General features: G+C 44.0%; 1 protein-coding gene across 1 annotated transcript in view; it reads right to left on the bottom strand.

Moving 5' to 3' along the window:
• The window catches only part of grin3a (glutamate receptor, ionotropic, N-methyl-D-aspartate 3A), an 87,292-nt gene extending 70,345 nt beyond the window's left edge, over window positions 1-16,947 (bottom strand). The window contains exon 1 of the mRNA XM_079582562.1: window positions 15,997-16,947. Coding sequence (XP_079438688.1) covers window positions 15,997-16,659 — 663 coding nt within the window. The 5' untranslated portion in view covers window positions 16,660-16,947. The remainder of the gene's footprint in view (window positions 1-15,996) is intronic.
• Window positions 16,948-19,389: the final 2,442 nt, after the last annotated feature.

Here is a 19,389-nt window from a genome sequence, read left to right as displayed (position 1 = left end):
GCAGTGATTCACCTCTATGTCACCAAAGAGTTCCTGGTCTCACTAGAAAGTACGACCCTAGGCCAAGAGCTAAAGAAGTTCCTCCGAACACAGCCCAGTACCCCAATTCAATCGAAACGCGAGTACTTAAAAAGCACCAAGAAGTGCAAAAGGTTTCTGCGTTAGGAAAACAGCCATTGTTCTCAGTGGCAGTAGATCCAAATTCTCAGATCTGGTCTCGCTCTAGGTATAACACATTCCAAAATAGCAATCACTACCATGATGACCAATCTTACTCACAAACTTTTTATTTAACTGCCAGTGGAAGATCAGGGTGCGTGAAAAATAATACCAAAGCAAAAATGAGGCAGTGACCTTCTGGCGACGTGGAAATGACATATCCATCCATCTGATTTCTTCCGCTTTACCCAGGGGACCGGTTGCGGGCCTGGGGGGGACTCTGAGACGACACCAGGTCAGCTCAGAGACAGAGGCCCTCCAGCATGTCCTGGGTCTTCCGCGAGACCTCACCCAATAGGACATGCCCGGAACACTTCCAGAGGGAGGCGACCAGGAGGCATCCGAAACAGACGCCCGAGCCACCTCAGCTGGCTCTTGTCAACGTGAAAGAGCAGCGACTCTACTCCGAGCTCCTCCACTTGAGGCAAGAAAAGGGAAATGACAAATCCACCCATGGCATATATCAAATCCAATCCTTTTTTTGTTTTGATGGCATATTAAAAAGCAAAATATGAAATGAATCAAAATCTTTATGTTATACACCAAACAAAATCTTTCAAAACTGTCACAATCCTTCAAATTGACAGTAAGTGCACTACTTTCAAACACTTTCTGGCTTCTGTGAGAACGCCCTTGTAATTAAGTCTGAGGAGCAGCTGAAAGAAGTGGACCGCTGACCCCTATCATAACATCTCCAGTCAGCTCTTCATACACTCTCAGAGTCTATTGAAGGTGCAGTATTGCAGTAGGCTCTGACCAGATACGTTATGGGGCTTTTCTGTAATCCGTCAGATGAAATTAGCAGCGGTTTGTACAGCCTTCTCGATCCTCTGCTGAGATAGCTTGGCACACTCCACTGAACACACAACGGTCACTCGACTCATCGGTCATGCCTTGCTCACACACGTAGTCAGACAGGCACGGCTAAGAGGGACCTCAGCACTCCTAATTGATTGAACAACTTTTACACCAACGCTGCACTAAAAGACCATTAGGGGGCATCTATCGGTCGATATTTCAGTTATTTGATCAATTACCTGACCCATTAGGCATGCAAATAGGGTGACTCTTTTCTTTTTTCATCCACTTATTGGAAATGCATGGGGGTGACCAGAGACAAAAGAAAAATAGATGGCTTTTAGATAAATTCACATTTTCATTAGGGTCAGCAGTATAGTGTGAAGGATAATAGCGTCATGTAGGTTATTTTCTTCATATACCAATGATGCTAGCTCTTTTATATCTTATACTTTTTGGGTGGAAGCATTCCTTGGTTGTTGTCTGATTTGTCTGATGATTTACCTGTTACCCCCAGATTCCACATTCTCCGTGCTCGGCCCGCTCCGCTCCGTTCCACTCCGCCCCGACCTCCGCCGCAAATGCGTTGCTATGTTGAACGTTCAGAAACATTCCACATCGTCCACTCCGCTCCGAGGGGCCTACGTCGCCTCTCCGCCACTCCGCCTCGCCACGATAAAAATACGGATCAACCCTATTTCCAGGTCCGTCTGCGCCCCGTCAGCTCCGGCCGGATCAAGCTCCACAGCTCAGACCGCCCCAAACGGGAAAGAAAACGACAACAATATCCATATTTTCAAAGTAAATACCCTCCGAGCGGACTTTATTTCAACGAAAATGTCACTATTTCACACAAAGTGACCTCAATAATTCCCTCTGGGGAGTTTATCACAAAAACAATCACACGACCCGATTAAGCTTCTGTTGCTTTTGTTCACGTAACTTTTTTTTCTGCCTCTCTCTTCCTCGCGTATGAGGGGGGCACAGGCTTCATGCTTCAACGCGGTATAGCTTGCATGCTCATAAATAGTTGTTTATTATTTTATTGGGTTTATTAGGTTTATTTCTCAAAGTCGTTGCTTTGTGCGCGTGCTCCTCGTGGAGCTGGAGCACTGGCGGAGAGGACCGGGGCGGACTGAAGTGGAGACAGTGGGCATTGATGTCGCAGCTGTTCGGAGTCGGGGCGGAGCGGAGTGGAGCTGAGCGCACATGCGGGTGATGTGGAATCCCGGGGTTAGCCTTTAGCACAAGGTTTTCAACACAGTGGGATGCACAACACTGGAACTGTTTTTGATAATAAAGCTAATTTAGAACTTCTAGAATAACGTACTTCTGAATGCATGAAAATGGTCCATGTTCTTCATTTCATCCATTGAATAGCAAATGAGTGATGCCAATCCTCCTTCATTAAAGGTGTAGGCCTACTATGTAATTAAAAAAGCTGATATTATTGATGAACTTTTGACCTTTCAGTGTCCCAGCGGATGCTTGGGTGTTTAGCATAGCACCTTTACTTACTTTACTTGGCCTGTAGGACGCTCCAAGTTCAATAATTTTTTAGGTTTTCATCCACCTCCTGAAAGTGCACACTGTCATTGTGTCCTTGAGCAAAACACTTTACCCACATCGCCCCCAGTGTCTGCGTACATTGGTGGATGAATGAGAGTATGAATGGGTGAGTGGATCCTTGCTGTAAAGCGCTTTGAGTGCCTAATGTTGGTGGGAAAGCGCTATATAAGTTGAGACCATTTACCATTTACCATTGCGTATTGAACTGTATCCATGGTAACGCATACATTCCATTCTGAAAACCTGCCAGAAACCCTAAAAAAACAGAAAAAAATGGATCCTGAAGCCTCATAGGAGCCACCGGGATGGAAAACATAGGCGCCACTGGGTCACTGAAAGATCAAATATGCTCTAGTATGAACTTTTTTTTGGCACTTAAAGGGCCAGATCTTGTGGTTCATAGCGCAGGCTGTAGAGAAGACGAGTACGCATGCGGGTGGAGCTCCTTGCAATCTTCAGTGTCATACCTGGCGCAAAAAGTGGGCAGGACAGGGGGGTGGACAGACTCGCATTGTGATGTTGTGGTGCCGCCCCCTCCCCATGCTTTCCCCAGACCTGCGGAAGGCGGTGGGTTGCAAACGCATAATATGCATGATGCAGCGCGCAATGTTTAATAAAAATAAAAGAAATAAAACTGTCCCTCCGCTGCTGCAGCCACTCACTGCAGATCCAAGATGAGCGGGCGGGAAAGAGAGGCAGCAGCCTCGCGCTGGACACCGTTCGAATGCGCAAAGTTACGAAATATACAGGATTTAATTGATCAGAAACTGTCATATCGGCTGCGGAGGAGTTGCAGAGTTGTGCAGCAGTTGCAAGAAAACTAGCGTATTGGAACATTTGCGCTACAGCTGCAGGATTCTTGGAGCGGCTGAAAGTGCCCTGTAAAATGTCTTTCTTTTGGACTGAGTTGTGGCTGCACAAGGAGCATCATCAGGAGGTAAAGACTGACACACGATGAAAATGTCACCTTAAAACGCAGATTAGACGTGGTGTTGTGGTTTATTTATGGAAAACTGTTGTTGTCTTGGTGTTGGGGGTGTGCGCGTTGATCTACAGTATCAAAGTAAGCCCATGCGTAACGCTCAAACAGACTTCGCTTTTGTTTTCAATTTGACGTCAATTCTAAGGAAGAAGACAAGGCAGCGCGATGTACAGAGGAACATAATGTGAAGGTTGCTATAGAAGAGTAGCGCGTGTGCTGCTTGTCATGAACCACGCCTCAGTCGGCCTCTTTTTCTTAAAAAACGCCCTCTCCCTAGTGGCGCAGCAAACCCTGCACCACATGCAAGATCACGCGTGTATTATGTTGCGTTTAGAGTTGCGCACGGACTGCGCCAGTCACAAGATCTGGCCCAAAAAGTTTCATAGTGCACCTTTAATTGCTTGTAGCATAAGAAAAGAAGTTTGCAAATCAATCGCCCAACACAGACAACACTGTATGCCACTGCTCTGTCCATAGATAAGGCTTATATGTGCTTCTTTTTTATTGTGATCCACAAGTACTCAATTTGAAGTAGACTGGTACTGATAGTCTTTTCTTATCTGTCCTTTGCGAAGCATTGATAAGAATTACTGCATGACACGAAAGGTGACAACTTGTTTCTCCAGGCCTCCATCACCTTTTTATCTGCAGGAAGCAACACAGTCCTGTACAAAGTGACAACTCTTTCTTTACACCCGAAACTCTGCCACTTAAAGATACACTTGTTAAAAACCAAGTACCTATAAACCAGTCCATTCAGCTACTGCCACGCAACACCCGCTTTCTCAATCACTGAAGTTAATTCTTTGTGCAAGGCTGCTGTCTGCCTCCCGTATCCATTTACTACTTCTGAATGGAAAACCCCGCTCTTACATCAACCTCCTTTTTTCAACATTCCTCTGCTGTATCATCCGCCAATAACGCAGCCAAGAAACCTGGAACTCTTGCTCTTTCCAAAAAAAAAGAAGAAAAAACTGCAGGGAGTTTCAAAACCAAGAGCCAATTGGTGACTAAAAAAATGTATAATGACTCGCTATTGATTTTTGTCTTGATTCAAATAAAGGCATGCTTTGTTTATATTATATCTGAAGGAAAACACATCTCTCAGTCAAAGGCATGCCCGTATGATTAAATTAACTGAAAGGCTGAGTTGGCAGGATATATATTGCAAATACGGCACATTTCGAATTCCCACGGGAGCTCAAGGAGGCCCTGACCCTTCATTTTATATGGATCTCTCTTTCCATAGGCTTTCATCTCAGTCCTCAGGATCATGACTGGCAACATTACTCATCAAAGGAGACTCTGCAATTCAACGAGCCATGCCCGTTCACCCGAGGCTTTCACACTCAAACGCACTCCCGGTATTATCTGTAGACACAATTATAGCTACAACACGCTAATCAGGTGAATCTACAAATTAATTTATCAGTAATTGAACGGCATAATGCTCAAGCGAGCCCATGTGATTCCAAGAAAGGTCAATGAAAGATTAATCACTTACAGGAGCGTACACAAAGAGCATACGAAATGGGGGGGATGTATGCCGTAGTAGCTTGACATCTGTTCACCCTGTAGCCTGTGAAATCGTATAAGTCAGATACATGTTACGTAAGAAGAGATGTTTGTTTTGGAAAGGGCTGCAGTGATCGAGTCATGCGAGGTTTGGCGTTTTGCTTGGCCTCGTGCAGCTTTCTAAATCTCTGACATGATTGAGATATTTGCTTATGTAACGCCACAATCTTCCGAAGACTGACGTTTTGCAAAAAAAATGTTTAAAATGCGGAATATCCAGTGATTTGAAATGGTGATATTGACATGTGCTTCAGGCCCATGTCCAGGTTGCCGTTGGTTGAAAAGTGATCGGTAATCTCGTCGAGTTTTTATCCTGATCCGATCCAGATAAAATACACACGGGTGTTGTTGTGGCAAAAAGTTTCACCACTCACCAGGAAGCTTCATCAATTCTGAAGTTCCACTGGTCTGAAAGCTGGAATATAGTGTACCCGGGGAGAAGGCTGACACGCCATTAGTCCGGCCCCGTTGTTTTGCAATGAAAAACTCAACTCAAAACAGCCAAAGCCAGATGACTTTAGTGTAACACGCCCAAAGAAACAAACAAAACATTGTTCATCTGTCAATATGTTGAGTCTTTTAGGGTTTAAGAAGACTTTCTTAAGCCCTAAAAGACTCTTCTTTTTTGTTTTTTTTATTTTTGTTTTGTTTTAAATGATCACATACACTGCGTTCCAAATTATTATGCAAATCACATCTTTCTAAGATTTTCTAAATTGTCAACTCAAATGAGAGTCAGCATAATTTTCAAGTCTTTAACTGGTAGAGGATCATTTAAATGTGGTGGAAAAAATTTCCTACTGATAACAGTATTTTTTTCAAAAATAAATATAGTAAAAACCTCAAAATCCACTGTTCCAAGTTATTATGCAACTCATCGTTTCAATACATTTTAAAGCTCGTAATTAACTGAAAATGGTCATTTGTTGTATTTGTAGCATTAGGAGGTCATACTTACTGAAATCAAAAGCTATTTCAATCAAAAAAATATTAACAGGTCAAGTTATATTTTAACATAGGAGCCCTTGTGTGACAGCAGCTTCAAAATTCTTAAATGCATTAAACTTGTGAGTTTTTGTAGAGTTTTTGCTTGGATTTCTTTGCAGGATGTCAGAATAACCTCCCAGAGCTGCCGTTTGGATGAAAACTGCCTCCCACCCTCATAGATGTTTTTCTTGTTGAGGCTCCAAAGGTTCTCAATAGGACTGAGGTCAGGGGAGGAGGTCCACATCATGAGTTTCTCTCCTTTTATGTCCATATCAGCCAGTGTTGCAGAGGTTTTCTTTACAGTATGACATGGTGCGTTGTCATGCATGAAGAGGATTTTGTTCGGGAAAGCACGGCTCAGGTCATTTTCACACCTTCAGGGAGCCTAAAAGGGCCTAAAGGGGTTGACCAGCTCTCTCCCTTATGATTTTGGCCCAAAACATGACTCCGACACCTCCTTGTTGACGTCGCAGCCTTGTTGGGACATTGTGGCCATTCACCAACCATCCACTACTCCATTGATCTGACCATCCAGGGTTACACGGCGCTGATCAGTGAACAAGATTGTTTGAAAATGAGTCCTCATGTATTTCTGAGCCACTGCAGCCTTTTCTGTTCATGAACATTCAATTAACCGTTTAGGGGAGGCCCGGATGGAAGGTTTATACACAACTGTAGCCTCTGGAGGGTCCTACACCTTGATGTCCGGGAGACTCCAGAGGCACCAGCAGCTTCAAATACCTGTATGCTGTTTTGTAGCATCTGTTCTCATAATCTGATGTGTTTGTCTGGCAGAAACCGTCCATATTATTCCTTTACCTGCACAAACCGGAGTGTGCTCTGAATCATCCACAAATCTCTTATCAGTATGATGATTACGCTTAATCTTTCATGAAATATCGAAGGTTTTCATACCTAGACCAACGCATTCAACTATTTCACGCTATTCATCAGCAGAGAGACCCTTTTTCTTTACCATATTGCTTGAAAATGATGATCTGCATAATAAAGTGGAACACCCTTTTTCAGTAGTTTTTCCCTTAACTGGGCTTAACCTGAACACTAATCATCCCAGGTCTCTGAGATTCATGTCAGTGATTCATAGAGGCCCAAGACACGATGCCATCCATGTGTTTCATTATTATTGTTTTTTTTTTAACCTTTTTGACACAAAAATCCAATTTGCATAATAATTTGGAACGCAGTGTATATCCAGCAATGCACAATATGTAGGCAACGCGGTGAGTGAAATTAGGGCTGGGTAGAGTTTAATTGTTGAGTCCTAATTTTTATTCTTACTTTATACCATAGAAGTATCTTTCTTACCTTTAATATTAATTTGTCTCGTGACTGGTTCATGTTATCAGTAATTTTTGGGTACCTTTGTCTCTGTTGAGTTAGCCTGGTTTTACCCTCGTCCTTATGTTGTGGGGTCTAGAACTTATCAATTGAGCTCCGTTATCAGGTGGGAGGGGTGAACTCCTTTGAAACGATTGGATCTGATTTTCGCTAGCGTTTGGTCGTGACGTATGTAATGCGCCCGAGTGAGTGAAGCAGCGATCATAACTCTATCATAACTCTTGGGGATATTCCTTACACATTCCAAGGCTTCAATTTCTGGATATTTGGGCGAGCCAGGATGGATTGAAGAGCTTTCATTACTTTCGTATCCGCCGCCATTGCCAAACTACAACCAGCAAATCGGCGCAAATGCTTGACGTCGCCTACAACACCCGCCTCCCCCGCTCGCTGAATGCTAGGTAGAACGTCAACCGATGTAACGCAGCCACTGAGATCAAGCCCAGACGTGCATGCAGGGAACTAATAATTGACTGGAGTTTACGGTCTAGGCTAGTGTTGAGTGCTTGTTTAAAAAAAGTTACTTAATTACTTTTAAAATCAAATAATCAGTACAGTAACTAAGTTAGATTACAAGTTACTTTATTAGTTACATCAGTTAGCCACCAACATCACTCCCCCGCCTCAAAATGCAAGTCACAACAGGTTATGCCAATACTCGCGTTATTGGAAGCGCATTTTAACAGCAACATTAACAAAGCTGCCATAGATTCAGAGTAGTGACGTATTCCCATCTCTCTCCTCGTCTTTTGTTGTCTTGGTTTATGTCATGAGTCGCTTTGTGCTGAAAATGTGACTTGCCGCATTGTTACGTCACTCCACGAGACGCAAAAAAAAGAAGTAGATATTTACCCAAAAGGAAAATGACCGAATTGTAACTCAGCAAGACCTGGAAAAGTACAATAATGTAATGCGTTAGATTATTCGTTACTGAAAAAGCAGTTAGATTAGATTAACTGGCATTACTATTCCTGAAATGAATTTTTAGTTTTGATACAGAACCTCCTTTTTATCCATTCCTAGAGAAACAACTTTTAAAGGTCTTTCAAAAAGAAGAAAAAAGACTCCCACGGTGCCTGAGTTCCTGCAGAGTTTCTGACCTCTTAAACACCTTAACTCTGTTGTGCTCATGAGCTCAAAGTCCCATGTTTTCACTCCGTGGACACTTTCCACTGGTATACACTGTGCGCACACTCATAATGCGATCTGGATCCGTGTTTGTTTTGCAGGGACCTGCAGTCAAACAAGGTCAATCTATTGAATCTCCAGCTCTCGGGAGACTTTCAAAGTTTTCACAGTTCAAAACCTCACTTCAGAATATTTTACTTTCGGAAATCTGCAGGGATTGAGTTAGACGGGAAGTTGAGACAATTCCACAGTCAAATATTTACAAACTCCCGTCACTTTTGTCAAATTACAATTGCGTGCAATGCATCATTAACGCTTAAGGGTTTAATTACGTGAATTAAATTAATTGCCGGTGAAAGTGGATTTATCTACAAGCTGTGTCAAATGGCTCCATTGACGCCTCTAATGAAAGGCTTTTATACACACATGAATGAAACTGAAATTAGATTGCTTCATATTATAAGTACGTATTATAAGTACTGTAAGCAACAGATATCTGGTGTAGACTGGTCCTGAGTGAAGAAAAACATATTTAATTCCTAACCATGCCGTTCTCAAACTTTTCACACCAGGACTAAAACCGTGATTCAAGTTTTTCTAAACAAAGGGCAACAAAAAGAGAACAAAAAAGTGAATATGTTTGAGGAAGCTTATTTGTATAGTGCTTTTCAAATAACACAAGTCTCCCAAAGCGCTTCACACAGTGTAGGGTATTTGTGTTTCCCTAACGTTTGTTTTTTGGCAGGAGTGTGGTCCCGAACCAAAGGAAGTTGCATTTAAAAGAATGGTATTCATTTACATAAAGATATATCTCACCTCAGACCTTTATTTCTTTGGTGTGTAACATTCAAGCTATGCCTCAAGCAAATTCTCCCTTAACGTTCTTTCTCCCACAGAACTGAAAAAAACTAAAACATTGAAAAGAAATAACCACAACGAAAAGTGTTTTTTGTGGAAGAGGGAAAAATATGGCCCATTTCAAAATAGAAAGAACAAAAAAGAAAATCGCTCTTTCGCTCTTTCGATGTTTAGCTGGGAACAATGCTACTCTGTCTGCCCTCACAAACAATAGGTGCAGAGGAAATGCAGCTCGTCATTAGTGCTCATTGATATGCTGTAACTGCCCTGTTAGTGCCACCTAATTAAAGAGCCCTACAGCGCCGCACAAATCATTCTGTGAGGGTGGTTACTCCTGAACACTGAACACGTGTAAGTAAACTTCTACAGGCGCAGCAGGTGCTTCCCCCTGTGACCTTAGTGGATGTTGCAATGGAGAAACCGAACCTGTAGCCCAGGCACATTTGCTGTGGTTCAACATTACGAAAAAGAAAACGATTATTAAAGACATGGTTTCCCTCCACAACTATGTAACAGTTCAAAGACGTTTGAAGGAGCAGAGTGAAGACGTGAAGTCTAAACATGAACATGGAATCTAAATGGGATTAAAGAGACTGACGGTCAATGTGGAAACTTATGTTTGAGCAACAAAACCCAAGCAAATAAATTTGGCTATGGCAACACAATGGCACTTTCAGATGTGGAAACTGCAGTCACTGCTCCTTTGTTGTCTATAGGCTCGAATGCCAATGCGGTTGCTTTTATATAGGCCACACTAAACGGAAGCTCAAGGAGCGACTCGCAGACTATAAATATGCCATAAGAACTCAGAACATGCTCTAGCTAATGGCTAAACACTATAAACAGGTTGGCCACAGTAGCCCTATCTCTCTGAAAGCTATGGTTTTGGAAGGCATCCCACTGACACCCAATGGGTGGTGACCGTCTCCAACAACTTCTCCGCAGGGAGATTTTTGGATAAACCAATTAAAAGCTCTGACACATCCAGGCCTTAATGAGGAAATTGATTTTTCTCCCTTCCTTTGACTTTTTGTGTGCGTTTTTTGTTGTACTGTCCTTGTTTTGATAATTTCCGATATGGCATTTGATAACGTTCCGCACTGTATTTCTGAACTGTTTGTTCAGCCAGTTTAATGTCCAGTCTGGTCCGTGTTTCTTTGTACTTGTATTTCTGCTCCTGTCTAGATGTTACTCCATGTAAATATTGTAAATAGTGTAAATATTGTGCACATTTTATCTTTGTTGCATGATTCTGGTGTCGCCTCACTAATTCTGATGAAGACCTTGTGAGTCGAAACGTGTCAAATAAATCTATGCAAATTCAGAGTGCCTCAGCTTTCTCTATACGGCCCAAATAAATAAACATATGTTTTCATTTCACTTTCATTTTGCTATGCATGTTTAAAAGATTACAAACCAACCAATTAATTAACCAGATTAACCAGATTATATATGTGTTTGACAACAGGAAGCGTTTGATACATGGCCTGAAAACCAGCCATGAGGAAGAGATGTGGAGTGACACGTCGGCTTTGCTTTTAAATGTAAGTCCAGTTGTTTTGTTTTATTGTCAGAAGATTGAACTAACCAACTTGATGACTGAGATTCAACAGCCGGATCCCAAATCTCGTCCCAAACTGCTGATCCTCGTCCTGGATCAGCAGCAGCAGCTTAAGACAAACACCAGACACCACGGTTAAGGCTGGTTATTATTGCCTGACACAGTGCTACAGCTCACAGTGGCGCTCCACCCCAGTCAGCAAACCTATCCTATAGGTAACAGATGCTGCATAGGTCATTTCTGCTGATCATACAGACGGGATGGGATACTGACTGACATGTGGATGACTGTTAACTTTATTGAGGACAGTGAATACAGCTGCAGTGAAGAGACAAACAACAACTCCAAATGTGCCAGTATTGGAACTTATACAGTATCTCTCTGTCTCTCTTTTTCTCGCTGTGGTCCTTTATTCACTGATCCCAGCATTGTTTTGGTGATCAGCGGATAAAACACTCCTCTGCTTGGATCAAAGCCTGTGTCGCGACTCGCTCTGTATGAATGCACGGTAACAATGCATGAGCTCGTCGCGATGAAAGACGCATGTGCACAGCTCGGTAGACCATGTGCTTTAATACTAATTGAGGGGCTTCTATGGCAAACACAAGCCTGCTGGATTCAACTGGATTCAAACGTTTTTCCTTTTTTTTTCTTCTTAGTTGGATACTCTGGGCTAGAAGTAGCAGCGGCAGTATCATCAGCAGCAGCAGTCACTGTTGTTTGTCACTTTTTTGGGGGGGGGGGAATAAAACCCAAAACAAAACACATAGCTCACTCTATTTAGGTCTGTCTTCTAATGTCAACAAAGCCTTACACCGCTGTAGCTCCCGGCACAACTTTGACATTGACAGCAACTTAAATGGAACACACAGCATGCAGCTCGCACTCCCTAAAGAAACCTTAAAAGATTGTCAGAGCGTGCAGAGATGACATTTGGAGAGTTTCTCAATAGTTTACAGCTGACTTAACGTGGAGCGAAATTTTCTGAAGAGATTTAAATGGCACTTTATATAAACACCTGCCGCAAGATGATGTTTTTTTCATTATGGTCCATGCCATGGTTGACTGCTATTATTGAAACTTAGCCAGGGGCGGACTGGGACCTTATGTCGGCCCGTGAGTTTTATCATTTAGACCGGTCCACTCCTCCCTGGAGTTTTAGCTCAAATCATAGGGCATTAACTTTATAAAGCCTTTTACAATGTCGGAAAGAAGCCCAGGGTACTTTGGTAGTTTGCATATGAACAAATGAGGAGAGGCTTAGAAATGCAGTGGTACAAATTTAAGGCTAACTGAATAAATGAGCACCGTTCTTCACAGTGCTGGTATTTGAACCAAACATCAGTGTGCACCTTAACAACACAGGAAAGTGAAGTGTTGGGGCACACATGAGTAGCTTATTCTCCTTTGAAGGACGCCAGTTGTGCCACAAGAGCCGCTCTCAGCCCTGGGGAATGAGCCGTCTGAACGTGCATGTTTTAAGGCTTAAGTCAGACGATGTAGGATCCCAGTTGGTGCCACACTCTCTGGGCTTCCACACACATAATCTGGGCCTGATGCGTCTCACATCACAGTCAGCATGAAAAATATATAGTTCATCCACTTTTTACTCATTGATAGCTGATGCCTTTCGTTCTCAGCCTCTCCTGCCTTATTACCGTCCACTTCTTTGCACAGACTGGTTCGAGATGGGGCTGCGCGGCATAATCGGCAAGAGTAGACGGGCGCAATGAGGGCTGAGAAAAAAGCCTGATGTAACGCCAGCCGCTCCACACGCAGAGAACTACGTGAGCAGCCTCATCACGGTGCATTTCATTCAGATATTTTTCGCTCATTTCAAGTTTATTCTGAACAAGACACATTTTTAAACGTTGAGCCACCTGCTCTTTCCTTCATACATCACTGTTTGTACCGAAAAGCATCAATCATGGTGCCTATTTAAGGGATATTGGACAATTTCAATACTTTCAGTTATACTTTCAATAACATAATTGGCCTAAAGGTAATGGAGAGAGAGGTGGGGCTGAGAGAGGACCGCGTCTTTAATCACAACAAACTCATATCCAATCACCTGTGCGTGTATCGCGGATTGGAGAGTGTTTTCCCATCATGCACAGGGCCAAGTAGCCTCTGCAGTTGCCCTTGGGGAACTGCTGTGGCTGACCTAGACGGCTGTAGGGTCTCATAAGCTTTCCATGCCCCACATGTCAATGACAGTAGAGCAAGTCGCACAGAAATCTAAACAGCATGCACCAGGCTCTGCAGGCATTGCTCCAAACGGTGCCTGTCTGGCTCCTCTCAAATGAAGCTAGTGTTATCTCTGCGAGATTTGGACTGCACCGACTTGTACTGTACCGGCGTGTTTTAACTCCTAACCTAAAGGCCTGTAATAGCACAACTCTGAGAGTCCGGTATGAATTTAAATTTCATTTCTGCGGGCCCAACCGAGAAACTCCGACTCTCCTGATTACCCAGCGCGCCAGTGAACTTAGATGTACCTGCCAAAAGTAAAGTTTGTTTGAGTAGACCTGAAATTCCTAAATACGCCAAGCCCCGAGCATTGTTGAGTTTTTGAATGGACCACTGGCACAGGCAAAATGCCAGCTGTTTTGTTCAATCAGTTCTTTGTTCCACTCACTTTTCTTAAATAAGCTATTCTTCCGGGCCAGAATGTGAAATGTGCCACTGAACTTTGCACTTAAGGATTTGTGAATGATTACCTTATGACCTTAACGTTGACAGATGGGGATACATGAATAAACATTGTACTGCATTAAACTCAAACCATATTATAAAGTCAAGGTAAAGTTTCAACTTTGGAAAAACGGAATATGAAAATAAAAGTAATGAAGCAGTAATTATGTATGAGATTCTTGCAGTAAAGTAAATAAAGTAGACAAGAGCATCATCAACTACTACTAAATGTTCTGTTACCACAAGTGCCTCACCTGCAAAAAGCCTTCACATACATCCCATTAAAAACATATACATATTTCATGTTTTGCACATGCACACATCACACTGGGCTATCTGTTGTCCTGCACTCACTCCCACAAACCACACCAGAGTGCGGTGCATAGACGCCGCACGCAACCTGGCTGAAGTGTCTGGCCCAGGGACACAACGACAGGATGCACTGGCTAGAGACGGGATCGAACTGACAAATGGCAGTGTGCAGCTCCAATTTGAGTTCATGTTCACCGCTATCCATGGTTCTGAAATACTGTATCGGTCTTAAAGGAAAAAAGAAAAAATCCAATCAACTGTAGTTTCCCAGATGCCTCTGGCTTTAGAATGGAAACAGGAGACATGACACCCTAACAGATCCAACACGCTTAGTGAGACTTTTATGGTGGTCTTATTTATAACATTGCCCCATTCGGTTGAGTAAGTGAAGGGCAAATAACCCTCACTATTAGCTTAGCTTCTGTTGGATTCCTAGAGCAACACACACATGACTCTCTTCTGATATATTTCATTTCTTTACACAGTATCACTGCAGCAGTAAAGACATTGGGAATCACTAGCTCTATGTTACTGTATTTCGTTACCAAATACTGAATACTTGCCTTAAAATGTGTTTTGTAACATATTCTTTTACTTTGTCTAATCAGAGTACCATTATTTTGAATACTTTGAATACTTTTAGAGTACTTTCACATTGGTTGCCATTATGTCCATGTATACATATGGCGTATAATTACAAAAATGAAGACTACAATTGTTGGAACACCTGTTATAAACTCACTTACCATTAATGATGAACTCTTTCACTCTCCTGGCAGACGGAGCAGCAGATACAGCATCATGTGACGCATGTCAGTGTTTGTGTGAACTGTGGCATAAGGCCTTAGGAGGAAAAACAGGTCAACATCGAAGTTCTTTCTCACTAATGTTGTGCAATATGGAGCTACAATTTAATGATTGAGTCCTGAGCTGAGCTGAGTTCCCTTGATATTTGGAAACCTGTATTCTAAATACTCTCAAATGAAAGTGTAACTTCATCAGAATACAGTTACTCAAAATGAGTATTATTCCATGAATAATGACCTCACCTGATCCTAGCCATAGCCTGTAACTCTACTCAGATTACTAATGCTTATGAATACGTTGTTAATACTTATTGAGCACCCCTAAATATAAAGCCATACCTCAGCTGTAGAGATGTAAATATCATCAACTGGGTTGATGGGGCTGAGGACGTTTTGCTTCTCTCCTCAGAAGCTCCTTGCTTTTATAAGACTGGACATTTCACTATAGTAACATTTGACTATAGTGTGGCGTCACTACCAACTACCAGGTGATGTGCATTTCCAGTAAAACGGGAGCAGGGAATTCACTCCCTCACGACTGTCTGTTGGTCACGACAATGTGGGATAAGGAAGCACCAGCACTGTTTTAGAGGAATTGGCCCCTTGAAATAAAGGTTTTCCAAGATAAACTATAGAGAATTGTTATGCCTGCAGAGAGACTTGTTTTTTTTTCTCTTCGCTGAAAAGGCTGAACTCATTTTCTTGATCTCATCATAATCACATCTAGTGCACGTCTATCGGCTTGTTAAAGTAATTGAGTCACCACTTATACTCGACAGAAAGCATTTAAAACCAAGATGGAAAAATCAATATTGGTGAAAAAGAGAAGACAGAGAAAACGAGTGATTAAAATGACTCTTGAAGACCTCACATCGATAATGCTCTATCCGAATGCACGTAATCAGACGGAGAACAGGTCGGAGACACGGGCTCCTTCACGCGGCTTACTAATGTCATTTCTATGATTTCACATCGACCGGTTCTACTTAGCCGCACATGGATCTATGAGCCATTTACGCGCACATTGGCTGCTGTGTTTCTGTCACTGACGCACAATCACCTGCGCGCCCACTTCCACGTCACTGCAGCTGTTTAGTGTGCGTGTGCGCAACAGTTCCGAACACACTGAACTCAACAGGAAGTTTTACCTGGCTGAAGCGCGTGAACTCCCGCTGCACCACGCTGACCACGGGCACCTGCAGGGCGCTCGAGACAAACTCCAACTTGACAAACTCGTCCCTGTTGCGCGGGAAGGCGATCATGGCCAGGACCCCCTGAACGACCACGGTGTGACAGACACTTTCCACAAAGGACAGCGGGTCTTCCTCGGTATCCGGAGCGGAGGAAGAAGAAGAAGAAGATGAGGTGAAGGAAAAAGAAGGCAGTTCTCCGAGTCCAGAACCCACCGCGAGAACCATCTCCATGGTCAGGTTATAGGGCAAAATCCCGGCCCGGTTCAGAGCCTCCACTGCGAGAAGAATCGAGTCCCTGGGTGAGAACACGCGGTTCTCCTTCGGGCTGTTGTCCTCCCGCTGGCGCGCTTGGTTCTTGCTCTTGCTCGCGCCTCTGGTCCTGAGATTCGCCGAGCCTGGCGCGCTGGCACTAGTTCGAACCTGCCTGTCGTCCCACTGCTCGGACGCGGCAGAGGGGGCGAAAATCCGCGGTTGCACGTGTAGAGCCCCGAGCCGGACCGTGTGCCCGATCCTTTTGAGCACCTGGCAGGGCTGCGGGTGCGAGTGAGCGCGCGGCGGCAGGAAGGCGAAGGCGCACAGCAGCAAACACGCGCCATTCATCGTGGTCGTCAGCCCCATCGTCCCGCCTGGCGCTCCGCAGCAGCAGCAGCCGCGTTGTGGTGCGTTGCTCCGCGGACACAAACAACAGGCTGCCGAAGCGCGCGACCCGGCACCAGCTGATTTCCAAAAGTGTCCCTTTTCATCTCAAGGCATCCCCCTATAGTCTTTGGTGGCAAAACAAGGAGCAAAAGGGAGACATGGTGTATTCCTGAAGCGTGAAGTAAAATACCAAGCCCCAAATTGTGGCTCTATTGCGCATCACGCACAGTGCAAACACTCCAATCCGCTGGAAAATAAAATAAAATAAAAAAAGAAAGAAAGAAAAAAAATCTTTAAATCATTATCCAGAGCGTGAGATGGGAAAAGGTGCAGCCAGTAAAAAGCACAAATAATAAACAGCAACAAATGGCAGTTGTCCTTTGCGCGCGCGAAGCCTGGCTCGAGTCAACCTCCACACTGACACTTGTACCGGGCAGACCTCCGGCACGAGAGCGCGGACTTGTGCGCACGTTCCTTTACAGTCAGTCCACCCACAACCCCACCCGCTCCCAAAGTGTGACAGGGAACAAGTTGCATAATGACTGTGTGACCAAAGACATGCAGCGGAGAGGGAAGGTGAAGTAAAGCATGGAGACCATAGGATTATCGTATTATTTTTATTATTATGAAGTCAAAGTAGTGTTCCAGTTTTTCTGTCATGATCTGAGTCCTCGCAATGGACCTTGAGATATTGTCAGAGTTTATTTCATAGACAAAGCCCTCTTAAGTCCATATTTTTAGTACAATGTCAATACAGGAAAACAGATACTGATACGGATTGGATAGAAGAAAGTGGGTGAGTGCATGGGAGCTATTGTACTCACTTACATCTGACATACATCCAATGTATTCATTCAGAAAATTATAGGTAAGAAATAATACTAATGCAGTGTTATGAGTGGTTTGTGTGGTCAGGGGGGCGGGCCCAGGGTGGCACTGCTGCTTTGAGACACTTTTGTAAAGTAATAAACCCCATTATTATCGATTGGACCGGTATGAACTCACACGAGGTGCGCATGTTTTCATGACCTTATTCAGTCTGACATATTCTTATCAAAGCTTTGTAGAACAAACAGAGCAAGACATGACTTATAAACATCTTTATGAGTGAAAGTTAAATGTACTGAACACACAGTGGGAAGATCTGTTCTTTTCTCTGGAAATTGAGCTCTGAACTTTTGACACATTTTCCGTGTGATGTTTCAGTCTTCGCTGAAATGAGTTTGAGACACATTCTCCACTGGGCTTTTAAGAATGTAATTGTCATTCAGCTCCTCATGAGAATGTGTTTCAATCACTCACATGTAGAAGACTATGCCTCTCTAGTGAAATCAGTCACCAAATATACTACTTCAAATGCCATTGCAACACATCCAAACCAGCATTCCCAAGGTGTCCTTTGTTTAATCCAAAGCCCGCATGGGGAAGTGAACTGAACTAAGTGCTGCATTGAGTTTCTGTGTTTGTCATGGGGGCCAGGCTGGACATGGTTTAGAGGGCGTGTCATGTAAGTGCAATTTTCAACTATGTGCAACTGCCTGAACGCTTCATTTATTCATTTATTTAGGGACAGTATTAGTGTGCTGTCCCTATTGAACATACATAACATGTAAATATGTCAGAGCACATCAAGGCCATCCATCCATCCATTTTCTTCCGCTTTATCCGGGGCCGGGTCGCGGGGGCAGCAGTCTCAGCAGAGATGCCCAAACTTCCCGATCCACACACACCTCCTCCAGCTGTTCTGGGGGGACCCCGAGGCGACACCAGGCCAGCTCGGAGACATAGTCCCACCACCGTGTCCTGGGTCTTCCACGAGGCCTTGTCCCACTAGGGCATGCCTGGAACACCTCCCGCGGGAGGCGACCAGGAGGCTCCTTTCGACGTGAAGGAGCAGTGACTCTACTCCGAGCTCCTCCCGGGTAACTGAGCTCCTGACCCAATCTCGGAGGGTGCGCCCAGCCACCCTGCGAAGGAAACTCATTTCGGCCGCCTGTATTCGCGATCTTGTCCTTTCGGTCATTACCCAAATCTCATGACCATAGGTGAGGGTGGGAACGTAGATCGATCGGTAAATCGAGAGCTTTGCTCCGACTCAGCTCCCTCTTCACCACGACAGACCGATACAGCGACCGCATCACTGCTGGGCCTCTGCCCACGGGGCCCGGCCGGGCACAGCCCGAAGGGACGACGTGGGCCCGCCCTCCTGTGGACCCACCACCCACAGAGGGATCCGTAGGGGTCGGGTGCGGAGAGGACTGGGTGGCAGTCAGAGGCAGGTGCCTCGACGACCTGGTCCGCATGCGCAGCACATCAAGGCCACAAAGCAATATTTTAAATTTGATGTTTGCATGTGTGACTTGATTGTGCAGCTGATAAACTGAATTTCCTTCGGGATTAATAAAGTATATCGTATCGTATCGTAACAATATCAGTACGTCAGGGTTGACATACATAACTAAGAACAGTAGGACAATACAATACAAATACACAAAATAAAGTAATGTCACACTTACACTGGGGTCACAAGCAACTTTAACGGGAGACTGGACAGAGGACAGAGGACGGAGGACGGAGGACAGGAAGGAGGACAGAGGACAGAGGAAGGCAAAGACAGAACACAAATAGTTCACTTACTCAGACTCAGGTGGAGTCGACAGATCAATGAATCACATAATTAATAATAATAAATGAATAATAATAATTACA

This window comes from Gobius niger (genome assembly GCF_951799975.1).
Source record: "Gobius niger genome assembly, chromosome: 2".
In the NCBI taxonomy this organism is placed as follows: Eukaryota; Metazoa; Chordata; class Actinopteri; order Gobiiformes; family Gobiidae; genus Gobius; species Gobius niger.
This window is presented reverse-complemented; position numbering and strand designations above follow the sequence as displayed.